At 35.1% G+C, this 13,996-nt stretch overlaps 1 protein-coding gene across 1 annotated transcript; it reads left to right on the top strand.

The window, feature by feature from the left end:
• Positions 1–124: 124 nt before the first annotated feature.
• LOC110457646 lies at positions 125–13,963 on the top strand. The gene is made up of 25 exons (XM_021508997.1): positions 125–186; positions 602–734; positions 964–1,181; positions 1,536–1,691; positions 2,215–2,407; positions 2,717–2,971; positions 3,470–3,687; positions 4,145–4,250; positions 4,510–4,626; positions 5,313–5,448; positions 5,990–6,176; positions 6,515–6,788; positions 6,899–7,085; positions 7,251–7,462; positions 7,942–8,174; positions 8,365–8,518; positions 9,118–9,302; positions 9,591–9,728; positions 10,388–10,553; positions 10,912–11,041; positions 11,440–11,561; positions 11,989–12,128; positions 12,784–12,931; positions 13,359–13,562; positions 13,767–13,963. The coding sequence occupies exons 2-25, from the start codon at positions 701–703 to the stop codon at positions 13,853–13,855; spliced, it is 4,002 nt and encodes a 1,333-aa protein (XP_021364672.1). The 5' UTR covers positions 125–186; positions 602–700; the 3' UTR covers positions 13,856–13,963.
• Positions 13,964–13,996: the final 33 nt, after the last annotated feature.

Below are 13,996 nucleotides of genomic sequence, written 5' to 3'. Positions count from 1 at the left end.
TTATGGAATCTAAAAAATCGTATTTATTAACACTTGTAATATAATAATAGCATATCATCCAGTATATAACCAGAATAAGAAAAAAATGGTTTTCATTTTATATGTTGACTTTCTGATTTTCCTGAAAATAATACTGATTTTTTTTATACTTTAGTTGAAAATCAGCGAACACTGAACACTAGCCAAGTACGTAATATTTATATTATTATTTAAGGTAGTCTATCAATCTTATCTAGTAGAAATGGATATTTGAAAATATTTCCCAATAAAATGACTGACCTCTACCAAAGACAAGTACTACTCGTATACTGATTAGCAGCATTGAGCATTTTGCGGTTTTTTTTTCATCAAGGCTAATTCAGTACGGCAGTTACTTTATTTCTCATGTATCACTGCATACTTACTTCACAAATAATTATATATATTCCAGAATGCCTAAATATCATACACGTGTGCTCTCTGGTAAATATTGAATCGCGTGTAATCATTATAATGATCGGAGATCAACATAATATGTGATTGTTATCTGACTAAACACAGGAGTTTCGCTTCAGTAAGTTTCATTACAATATCCTCTTTTCTTGCTTCATTTTTTTTGTAGGATAACAGCCTCTGTGATTTGGAATACCAATCATCTGTCACCACTATCGACGCCCACTGGTACATTCCGGATAACGATACAGTGTTTATAACACGAGCGATGTGGGCTATTGAGGAATGCTCCCCGTATTTTGGTTTGTTTATTTTAAACAATGCTACGTGATAAGGGTATTGTGACTGTTTTGAGTTATTGTCGGATTTGCAATTATTCCACTAAAAGTAAATTCTGTCTAAACTCGTTAACATTCATCATTCCAGTGATAGTTCTTTTCATAAAATGTTTTCTTAACTGAAAAATGGCGTTTATACTATATATATCCGTGCATAAACTAGAACGCTTACGGTTCGTTTTCTACGTTTCAGATATTTGGTATCCGTTTATGGACTTCATGCCGACTGATACGCTGTTGAGTGCCCGTGCTTCACCAATGTTACTTCAGCCTGGCCGGAGGTATCGGACTGCGGTCAAGTTCTGTGCCAGTGATATTTGCTTTCAGCCCAGGCACAGCAATGGTGTCACTATTATACCCAGTCCGCCTGTCACAAGTTCCATATCTGTTATCACGACGGACAACAGAACGGTAAATAGGTCAATTCTGTAGATTTTAACAGTAACATCTCTACTTTTAAGGTTTAATTGTTTCAATTGAAAAACAATCCATTTTGCCATTAAATATCTTGACTTAACAATGTCTTTCATGGACACGGTCAAAATGACATTGAATTCTGCTAATGTAACTCTGGTTCATTTAGGTCCTACTACGTAGCCTTTCGGAATAGGAAGGCCAAACGTCAAAGTTATTATTAGCGCTTTCAATCTCAATGCATACCAATACCAAACATTTTCATGTTGATTTTGTTTTATCAAATTGTAAAATCAATAAGACATTAATCTTTTGTAAATTCGTTAATATATTTGTTCATATTTTTCATAGCTTGCAATATTTGAACGTTTTTACGACCCCGACATTGAGGATGAGACCAAAGCTCGTGAAGTAGTGAATGGTTACCGCTGGGCGTTAGCTGATGTATCACATGACAACTCGTTATTATCGGCTTGGAACAATACATACGAGGAGAATTCGACGCACGTGAGTAGACGAAACCAAGGAAACCTGTAGAAAATGTGTGTTATTGTAATTAAAGTATTGTATATATCAGCTACATCGAAAAAAACATTTCATGGTAAAACATATCATGAAATGTGTATTCAAAATGTGTTATTGAATTCTGTCAATTTCACTATCATGTAGTTTACAAAATGGTTGTCCGAGTACGACAAAGACAAGATGCGGTGAAATACTAGGTGAGAATGTGTCGATACACTAGAGTGATAGGCAAAATGTTTTTCACTGCCTCGACAACATTTGACAAAGAGAACTAACACGTATCTTACACGGACCCTATAATACTTCTGTATCTAGAAACATTTTGCAGATTGTGTTTTTAATCGGATTATATGACATTATATGACAATATTAAAAATCAGATAAATTACATTTTGATTTATATTTCCTATGTATATTTCTTTAAAAAAAATCCCTTTATTATATCTGGTTATACGTTACTATCTGGCTATACGTACATCTCGCTACAGAAGTTCTTTATCCACAGGTGTTGATTACACTTTCGACCACTGATGACTACATCATCACGACATGCATCAGGGTCATAGTTCAGGGTCACAACAAAGTTTACATCCGGGCATCGGTAACAGTTGACGTCACAGACTGTACGAAACCACAATTTGAGTACATCAAATCAGCACAGGTGTTAGATGCCGTTGGGTTACAACTCTATGATGAAGGTACGAACATGTTCACAAAGACATTGAATTGATCGGAGATTCATACAGGCTACATATTTACGAGAGTTGTCTAAGATTGTCGAATGTGATATTTTACTACAATCAATATCATGTAAATGTTTTGATTTTTTTTAACCACTTTGAAATTGAAATAGTGTTGCTCGAAAATGTAATTGTAGGTTATACCACAAAGTTGAAGTCTCGATTTATTTCCAAATCTCGCCAAGTTGAAATTCAAAAATGAAAACATACCACAAAATGTGACTTTCCAATACAATGACTGAAAACATTATTTATATTTTACATCAGATGGAGTCCAAATTGAAAACACAGGCCGCGAAATAGACCTACCTGTAAACAGCGCATGGTCGGAGGAAGATAAAGATTATACGCCATATACAAACCAACTGTCGGCAGTGTGGCCGCGCCTCATGCATGGAGAGTACACGTGGGCAGTTCTTCTCGTCACAAACATGGCAGACGTCAAACGTTTCACTGACACCTACCTCGAACATCTGAGGGATCTCTGCTCACATCCAAATACCATCAAGTGCAATACAACACGTACGGGGTTTGACAATATGCTCAGATATTATATTTTACCTTTCACTGTTCACAAGGTTTTAAAAATGTCCTTCTCTGAGTTTAAATAAGTCGTTAAATACAACATAGTATAATTCTAATGTAATCTTAATGGTCGCTTTTTGTGTCACAAAAGACGTCATTTATTCCTCCTGCACAAGTGAAAAAGCATGGAAAAGCAAAAGTACTGCTGGCTAGTAATCTTCAGGAAAATGGTTCGTCTTCATTTCATCAACAAACACAAGAAAAAAGCTTTACTCACTGAGGTTATTTACCCTTAACAAACTGATATTACATACAAAAGTTTTAAAGATTTTCCAGAATGATACAAACATATAAACACCTCCATCTGATGCAGGTTTTCTTTGTTATGTATTGATATGTCAACATCTGTTACTGACTTATGGCGAAGGAGATGACATTTATTCAATAAGCTTTACATAACAGTGAGTTGAAATAATGTCTTATTTAATCATTCAGGTTCAAATTTCGTCAATGTACCATTCTCAGACGGTCAACTCCATCACGGCAAACGATACATGATATGTATAAACGCAAACGACACTGTAAAAGAACAAGAAATATGGACGCTCTCTCTTAATGAAACCACCGCTTGTAGCGACGGAATAACTGTTGACACAACTCCCCCTCGTGCTGGTAATGTGTGGATTGGACAGGACAAACATATAGACTATCAGGTAAACAGGACTTTATATTTATAGCCTTCAGTTGAGATTAATGCATGAGTGTTTGAGCCATAGAATTATAGTACCGAAATAATTGATATCGTAATACCTATAACCGTAGTAAACCTGTGTTCGTCCACCACCTTGAGACAATGAAAAACTGGAGCGAAGTCTCTTAATAATTTATAATTATAATATTTAGTTATTTGTTAATTATAAAGGACAATTGCACGATTTAGTCAATTGTTTACTTCCTATAACGAAAATGACCAGCTGTTGAGGTAAAAAAAAAAATGAAGAATTATAAAACATATTTTTAGATGGTATGCTTAAATAAAAAGTTAACTTGTTTAAATTGGTTTATTAATATAAGGTTAGAGTAAAATCAATACGTCAACCTCTAGAGATAGTCCAAAGTTACATTACCTTGTAGATAAGTATTACACTTCTGTCATAATTTCCGTTTCAGACGTCCACCTATGATATGTCCATTAACTGGGACCCATTTTACGATGTGGAAGAGTTTGGATTCACTCCACATTTCACTGGCATTAAAGCGTATTGGGTGTCTGTTGGTGAGATCTTTAAGTAACTTCATTGAACTGATTTTCTGTACATCAAAATATGTCAATTTTACAGTTAAATGTATTAACTTTCAATATATTTTCTCATTAAATGCTTATATTTAAAATTAAATATACCAGAAACCTTGATCACATTTGTCATTTGTCTGAATAAAGATTGTTTTCAAATGCACAATCCACTTTTATCATTAAATAGATATTTCTGTTTGACGAGGACTTAAAATAACTGTTTCCTTCCGTTTCGTGACAGGCACACATCCATACGGACTTGACATTGTACAGTTAACAAATGTTGGTATTGTTGATCATGTGACCTTTCATGGACTTCGACTACAAACTGGACATGCTTACTACGCGACTGTGAAAGGTATGTATAATTGATTTCCTTGCATTGATGATGTAAATGAAAAAATGTCATTGACTCGGTTGCTTCATGTAAAGAGATACATAGAAGAAATGAATTAATATGTTCTTGATTAGCTACGTAATTTGTATTTAAATCGTTTATCCAAAGTTACATTTTGGCAGTATTATGACAAAATATCCCCCTTCCAATTTTTGCTTTTTCACATATTATACATCTACCCAAATCATTAAAGTAAAATAAAGGAAACAATTAAATCATAAATCAAATTTGAAAAATAGATCGTATGACAAATTATCTAAAAGTGTGATCGTAGGTTAAATATTTCGATCTTACTTTCCGACTTACTGGAAACAAAATTCAGTTGAATAGACTGCAATTCAAATTCACGGATGTAGGTCATTTATAAACATGTAGGTCAAAAATTGGTCATATGAAAACAGGTAAATCATGTACAAAAGTCCAATTATTACTGAAATGTAGGATTAGAAAAAAACAATAAGTATATGCATGTCTCTGTATCAGGCAATGGGCCTTTTACTTAAGATACGCTACAAGTGTACATGTCGTTATTTGTGGGTTGCCTGGTGAAACGCATCAATTTCCTTAAAACAGAAGTCTTGTTTCATCAAGGGACAAATATTATCTCACTGCCAAAGTGTTGGTTTCGATTGTCATCGTTGTTACAGCTTACGATTTCTCCGGCAAGTCAACTTCTGCTACCTCCGAGCTTACACGTGTGGACAATACCCCTCCAGAGAAAACTTCGGCTACAATAACTATGCTGAGTCGACATATTGTTTCCCATTCAGCGGTACAAGTTTGGTAAGTTTACTATGGATTGTATCAATGTTATGAAAGTTTAGTTATTAATTATAGAAAACTAGTTGTTATCTTGTTTTCTAGTCCCATTAAAGAGATATTATTGGTTCCTTATGATGAGTGAGATGAAAACTATGAAGAAAAAATTAATTCATGAGTGAAATGGTACTGTAATTAGTCATAAAACTAAGAATAACCCCTTTAATACCTTTAATAAGCAATGGCCTTCCATGACTCCAGCCAAAACAAGGTTAAGAAAAGGAATGATTTTTATGACCGCCACAATAATGTCCTTTTTATATTTCTAACTTAACACAGCTTTACGATTGATTGGTTTATTGTGAGTTTTTTGCCACAGAAGAAAATATCATTGTTTTAATCGTTAACCTTTAACATTTAGTGGTAAAATGTGTTCAACAATCCTTTTATTACTATATATGCACTGCAATAAAAACTGCTTTCATAATTATAAGGACGTTATCAGAACGTCACATTTTTCATTTTTTTATTGATAACAATAAAGAACCGTTGAACCGTGTTTTAGCTGGACTGACGTATTCCTGGACTATGAAAGTGGTATATCCTCCTTCTCGTGGGCTTTGGGATCAGAGCCAGGAGATGATGACGTCATGACGTTTACTTCGGTGGAAAGTCTTACCGAATGTGCAGAGACCCATCCTGACGCTCATTTAAACTTAACCGACGGACAGGCTTACTATGTATCTGTTATAGTAAGTATATATAATCATATGATTTCTCGACAATTGATCTCTGACTTAATTCACATATGCATAGTGCAAGGCAATGTGAGTCGTGTATCTATACTACAAACTATTGGTTTTATTGATGAATACTGGGTTCGTTATTAAGGCAAAAATAAGGACATTCACAATCAAATATTTTTTCTTCATTATTAAGGGACATATACCTTGAGCTTTATTGCATTGTTAGATCGTACACTGTGTTTGTTACAGTTTACTCCTATGCACAGTTTACTCGTAGTATCTAGACATTTACGGACACAAAACTATATCTAAACTAATCATACTAAAATTGTTTTATTTCACAGGCTCGAAATAGAGCTGGCCTTTCTTCGTTGGCAACCTCATGGGCGTTTGTAGCAGACTTGTCGCCTCCGGTCACTGGGAAAGTGTATGATGGGAAGTATAATGCTGCTAGTTACATCAAGGATGTTGATTACCAAACGAGTTCATCAATGATATCCTGCCACTGGGAAGGTTTCTACGACCCACATACAGCCATTACAGAATACACGGTTTCCATTGGAAAGTGCAAGCACTGTGACGATGTAATATCCAATTATTCTGTTGGGCTAAGCACAGGTATGTCTTAGTTGTATACTCTTGAAATCAGACAGATTGAAATTCAATATTTCTAAATGGAACTTATTATAGATAGCTTTTATTATTATATGGTACCGTTACCTTTTCAGAAATGACGTTTGATAATTTGCTACTACGACCAGGAAATAAGTATTACGTAACGGTCTCCACGTGTAACACTGCTGACTTCTGTGTTGCTTCTTCCTCCGACGGGGTCATCATTGACAACAGTGTACCAGTCACCGGGGTCGTCTTAGACGGAATTGGTGACATCGACATTGAGTACCAATACCACAGGTAAAGAAGCTTAAGCAAAGATTATCAATTGATCAGATAAAGTCATATTTACTCTTCTTACGTTTTGTCCGGACCAAAATTAATGTTGAAGGGTTGAACGACTGTCAAATAAACACCGACAACTGACTGTGCAAAATTAACAATGTTCATATCTTACTCTCGCAGGTCAACGCTTAGTACCACGTGGTACGGCTTTGGCGACGCCCATTCCGACTTACGTAACTACGTAGTGCGTGCAGGCACATCACGTTGGAGTGACGACATCATGGCACCAAAGGAGTGTCACCTGAGTGAAGCATTGGTTAACAACCTGTTACCTGCACTGTTACCTGTTGGCAAATACATATTTGTCACGGTCCGAGCATATAACAAAGCGGGTAAGTATTCTTAACCAGGACTGGGGGCGTAAAACAAAGCGGGTAAGTATCCTTACAGGAACAGTTCCCGTAGCCCTGTTTCGTAATTCAGGTTATTTCAAAATCACTTGATTATTGGTATGTTTCTTTGCACATTTCGCTATAATGATTTATTCATACGCCTCACAGATTCATTGAGTTAACGTTTCTGGCTTTACAAGATCTATTACGCTTATAGTATGAATGCTACGGAAAACGCAGATATCATATTGTGCATAACAGTTTAGGCAGACAATGTATTAGTCTGTCACTAATTACCGATAGTTTCATATCCCGACTGCGAATCTACATTGGTACGTTTTGACAAAGGCTTGGCATATCGATTAACACAATGCTAAAGACATGCCAAACGAATATTAATGTGTTTATTGTTTTAATGCGTGAATGTATAAACTTAAATATTAACACTACCAATGTCCTTTCTGTCTTTTATATGACAGGTTTATATACCGAGTCTTCATCCAACGGTTTCCTGATAGATGACAGCTCCCCAAAATTTGACTCTAAACCGACCTTAGCGTCTGATGCAGGAAGCATGATCCCCAATGTATTGATATTCCGTACAAGTATGAAAGTTGTCTGGCAGATTTCTGACCCAGAATCTTTTATCGAAAGACAGTACATTTCGTTAGAATCACACGTTGGTGGCGATTTTAACCTCAGCTCTAAACAGGTACGTTCAAATTGATCTTCATATATCTATACATTTCTGTTTTTAGAAAAAGCAATGAAAACACTGCTGATTATCGAACAGTTATTCTGTTTTATGACCTGCACTACAAACGTGTTTACATGAAGTCAGTTATGAGATTAAGATATCGCATGCAATTTTAAAATTGAATGGTTCCATAATTTTGTTTCAGTTGGATGGTTTTACACGTGACTTTATTCTGACTGGCCTTGATCTCCATGACGGAAGTACATATTACGTCACAATAGTAGCATGCAATGGGGCGGAAGTTTGTGCAAGCTCCACTTCAGAAGGCATCTTTGTTGATTCTTCACCACCAACCCGGGGTATAGCTATTTATTATATTATATCAATTCAATGATTCAGTTTATGTCAATGATATTCTAGATCGACTATTTCAAAGGTATTTGATACATTTGTAAAATGGTTTAGTTATTTCTGTTGACATTGCTATTTCATTCTCCAAAAAAGTCTTCCTATATAACTTAAAATCGTCATTTTAATTCCACGCCTGACTCTTATTCACAATATAATGCTATGTATACGTATATGTACTTTGTACTGAAATGTACTGTATAACAGTCGTATTTGACGCAAATTCTGTATCCACTGGTAATTCAAACACAACGCAAAATGTATGTGTGCAGAAACCTTTGCCAATATAAACAAAAATATAACTGCAAAATTGTTCTTAGCGGTATAGAGAGAAATAATAGCAAGCCAGTTTTGCATCACGTTGGGCGCTATAGAGAGAAATAATAGTAAGCCAGTTTTGCATCACATTGAATGTCGCGTCATGAAACCTGTCCTATTCACGCCACTGATGCTGAAATACCATGAATGGAAAATAGATCACGATAACAACCATGGGACATCACAAAGATATAAATTGGTTTGTCTAATATGTTTTTAATATATTGCGTAGGAATGTTTGCTTTACACACGGAGCATTCGGTGAATCTGCAGCTACAACGAAATGTGTCGGATTGGATGACCTGGACAGATTTTAGACTAAAGCTCGCCTGGCTGGGCTTCAACGATATACATTCGGGGGTGGAACACTACATAATTTCAGTGGGTGAAACTTACATGGCAAACGATCTGTTATTGGTAAGTTTGTTCTTTAATAGGCACAAAATGCTATTAAATATAAAGTGAATGGGAAAATGTCATTATATGAAATTGGAAATAATCGTATCCAATTATCGACACTGTGAATGATTATGATAGTTTAACAACTCAGCATTCAGGGTATATGTACTGTAATCACTTATATTCCATGAAAGTAATATTTTATCTTATTAAAAACATCAACTTAACAACAGATATGGTATCATTAAAACGTCGATGATTTTAAATTACTTAATCTTATTTAAGATTTTCTTTCATTGTTTAAAGTATCCAAATGAACGGTTGATACATGATATAGACACACCATATGCCAATGGAGAGGACGCCATACAAGTGTTCAATATCAGAACCAAACGTTTGACTTCGTCAATGAGTGTATACATCTCTGTAACAGCCGTCAACGGTGTAAGTAAACACACTATATAGACAAATCAACCTCTTATTTCAGTTACAAATGTATAATAAGTAGAAATGCATATTAACTAACAACATTTTGTTTCCCTTCATAACAACTCGTCGATTACTATTACTATAATTTCATTTTTCACATATTAAAATAACTCTAAAAAAGAAAACAAAAATGGCTTTATATAGATATTCATTCAGTTAAACTATGTTGAGTGGAAATCTCTTCCCGTTATTTTGGCATCGCCCGGTCAGTCATACCATTTGATTGACAAAACATGATGTATGTAGCGCTAAATGTACCTAGCGGCATCATGACAGATGGACATAGACTAGTGTTTTGTTCCTTCAGCTATATCGTTTCTATGTCATTCTTTGGCGTCAATATTACAAATAAGATCGGCTGTTCAAATAGATGTAACGCAATCGTTTAATAGTAACATGTCTTTTATAACATGGTAATAACTGAATTAGCTTAAGGTATACGACACATATGCTGAACAAATCGCAAGTTAATTGAGGATATAAAATGAGTTGTAAAACTTATTTTATTTGAAAACATATTAATTTGAACTGTCCATTTTGTATTATTCTATCAGCGATAGAGAAAAATGGTTGTATTATTTATTTTTCTAAACTGTATATATAAAATAAATCAGGCTGGATTGCGGAGTCCAGTTGTGCATAGCCGGTTTGTGTTAATTACTGGAGGTGCAATGGAACTGGTCCGTCGATGTTCTAGTCTGACGTGTGCTGGTCACTGTGTGTGCTCTCCTCAGGACCAGGCATGTCCTTCTTCACAGACATGTGTCGACGTCACAAAAGGTACTTCACTACTGAACGACTCAATATTTAAAAACGTGACTTATGTAATATATTAATAGAATTTTTTCATTGTAAGGTATTTGATTACACCTGATGAATATAAAGTACATGAATCTATCAATGATACTGTTGGTATTATCTTAACGTTTTGGGGATTCATAAAGATGTAGACGGAGTTTAGGAACGGTGCAGCAAACAGGATCAAATTAAGTTTTAATCATATGTGCTGTCGAATTGAATCGTTTTGAAAATGATAAAACGAGTTTTAAAACAGTGAGAATATTATCTTTTGGCTAATTTTGTGCCATGACCGTGGTTTCCTATATTAATAACACTTTGATTATATGTCCATCCTCAGACAACCTAGGAGGAGTTATGGTAACTGATATACAGAACATCGGGTCATCCTCTGAAGGCGACATCGACTATATATACAGCAACATGGCTGTATCTGCCTCGTGGCATTCTATAGGGCAGACTGTGCTTTGGTGAGAATATGCAATGTCAATACCATACGCTTATCATCAAGTTTAATTTAATCTTAAAGATTAAATGGACAAAACATTGACGTGTCTTTACAAGAAATAATGTTTAGAATTCAAGGAGCAAAAATAACAGTTTGATGGGAATCTATTTATTGTTCCAGAAGTATTTATCATTGAATTATTTTTGAGAGGAAAGTGCATCGAGAATGAAAAAGTATCCATTGTCAATTTATCAACCTCTCTATAACAACCACATTATAACACGATAGTCTAGTTATGAGTAGATGAAGTATTCAATGTGGATAAACAAGCATCAGTGTTAATCAAACACATAAATACATCATGCCAAATCACTTACCCAGAAAGTACCGTAATAATGAATCTTATTGGCCACCCTTCAGGTACGAGTGGAGTGTTGGTTATACACACAGTGATATCCCTGATGGAGTATACGATCATCTGAATGACCGGGTTTGGCACGACGCCAGTCAGTTTCATAACGTCACGGTCACGTTTCCACGAGGTGATAGGAAGACTACTTCTTGTTGTATTGATTTTAGTACAACTTGTTTCAAAATATATATATTTAAAATGTATTTAGGCCATCTCCTCACAGGTTGAAGTTCCAATAACCAAAATGAGGTTAGAGCATGTTTTGCATAAATATTTTGCACTGTAACTTGGCTAATCTTGACTATTCCGTTTGAATTAGAATCACTATCGATCATTTGTTGTGTATTTTGGGATGTAAAGAATAACTTGTATACAAAAAGCATGTCCTATTGCTGTTTAGTTAAAGTCGGATGTTTCTCATCCGCTTTCTATTGACAGATATATGGTCACTGACTAGGGTTTCCATCTATAATTTAGCACACATTCGCGAAACAAAATGATATAAATCGGTTGTAGAGTATCTGTAACTCCATAATCCCACTTGTAAATTATTACAGGGAAGGAGTTGAAGAGTGGATTCCAATACTCCGTGTTCATAAGGTCATGGTTTAGCATTACGACTTACGCTGTATATAAATCCGACGGTGTCACAATTGTTGATCAACCTCCAAGTGTCACAAAGCTGTTAGGAGCAATGGTATTGTATAGAAATTATATATCAGTAGTATTGTATATATAAAGATCACATCACAAACATCGTCAATCTTAATATTTAATCTTTTACATATTTTAGCTCACAAGCCTTGAATTGCCTTTGAGCTTAGATAATTGCATAGGGTCCGTCTATCGTCTGGCGACCACTTTTTTCTATGAACTTCTTATCAATTATGCGCGGGGTATTGATATCTTGCCTATTCGGAATGAAAGATGAAGTGCTAACTTGATTGCTGTTAATTTTATTTTCAAATAAATTTGATATTAACCAACTTTGAAAGACACAGATGGGATATTTTGTTGCTCATCTTCACATAACATTTAATACAGCGATACAGCTAAATGTGCCTTATGGTTAATAGTGGTATGGCTATAGTTTTGCTATTTTATTGTAATGTATCATTGTAAATGAAGTACCTTTTTAATACTATTTTATAAAATTATTTTCATCCAGAACTTACTTACGAGGTTTTAATTTCGCAATTCGTTTGTTTAGTTCGAGGGTTTCAAAATATCCACATGGTCATTGATTCGAAAGTTTAATATAATCGTCGATGAAATTAAAACTAAACTTTACGAAAACTTGCAGATATACAGTACACAATCCTGAAGTAAATATATATATGTTTCTTCTTCAGGTGAAGGAGCGTCAGCATGGAACAAACAAGAAGGAAGTTGACTTTACAAACGACCCTATGAAACTTTACATAGACTGGTCCGGCGTATTTCTGGGTGCTGAGGAACATATCCACATATACGACATCTATGTCAGCCTATTCCCAGGCGGTAGGTAATATTATTTACATGACAGAATAGTGGATCCCTCGAATTGTTGTATATTATTGATTATAGTTTAAGTAACAACTGAACTGTTACTGATCAACACCCCAGTTTTTACATCTACAAAATCAAAAGCTAATATTTTGAAAGGAAGATACCGTCCGTTTTATTTGCCAACTCTGTCGAAAATAACATTATTCTCCCAAACAGATGAATGTTGGGATATGTATGTTATCATTCAGTCGTTTAAAGCAGTGTTTGCAAATTATGTTATTGGCTTCTGGTGTTTTCTGGAACTTACCTCCCTGTCATTGAGCATCCTAAAAATATCCATATTTTGTAAAGTTGAATATTTTAATTTCAAATAAAATGTTTTATTCGAATGCCAGTATGTTTTAGTTAATTGATATGGTTGAACATATCTTTTATCCAGGTCATGGTATATTTGAAAGTTCTGAAAGTCTCCCAGCACATTTGACGTCACACAATATAACCTGGGCGCCTTTTCGGTCACAAGTCAAATATTACACGAATGTGATTGGTTACGGACATTCAGGAATTTATCGTACAGCTGTATCAGACGGGTTTGTGTTCGATACTGACCAACCAACCAGTGGCCTCGTATCTGATGGACTCGGTAAGTTACTGAAACAAAAATAACGGAAGCAGTATATGTGCTAGAATGCTGAGTTCTACATATATTTTATAATATCTATTATCTTGCAAGTCATCAATTTATTTTCAAATACGTTTGTTTTGTGATATAAATCATATTTTATTTTATTAGGAATTCAATCAACTACTGTTTGAAAAACATTAAAATTATTATTTGGTATTCCAGGAATCCATGAAACAGATTATCAGAACGCCTCCGAGCAGCTGGGTGCGACTTGGGCGGGTTTCCGTGATACGACGGGACTGATCGGTTAATATTGGTGTGTGGGAGTAACTGCTGACTTATCAGACTGTTCGGTCCGCCCCTGGCGGTTTGTTGGCCTCCATACAGCCTACTTCAGTAACATCACAACTCCTGTCATTCAAGGTATGTTTCGGCAATGTACATCATACATA

This window comes from Mizuhopecten yessoensis, unplaced genomic scaffold, assembly GCF_002113885.1.
Source record: "Mizuhopecten yessoensis strain PY_sf001 unplaced genomic scaffold, ASM211388v2 scaffold9289, whole genome shotgun sequence".
Taxonomy (NCBI): Eukaryota; Metazoa; Mollusca; class Bivalvia; order Pectinida; family Pectinidae; genus Mizuhopecten; species Mizuhopecten yessoensis.
Note: the sequence above shows the minus strand (reverse complement) of the source record. Positions and strands in the feature narration are given on the sequence as shown.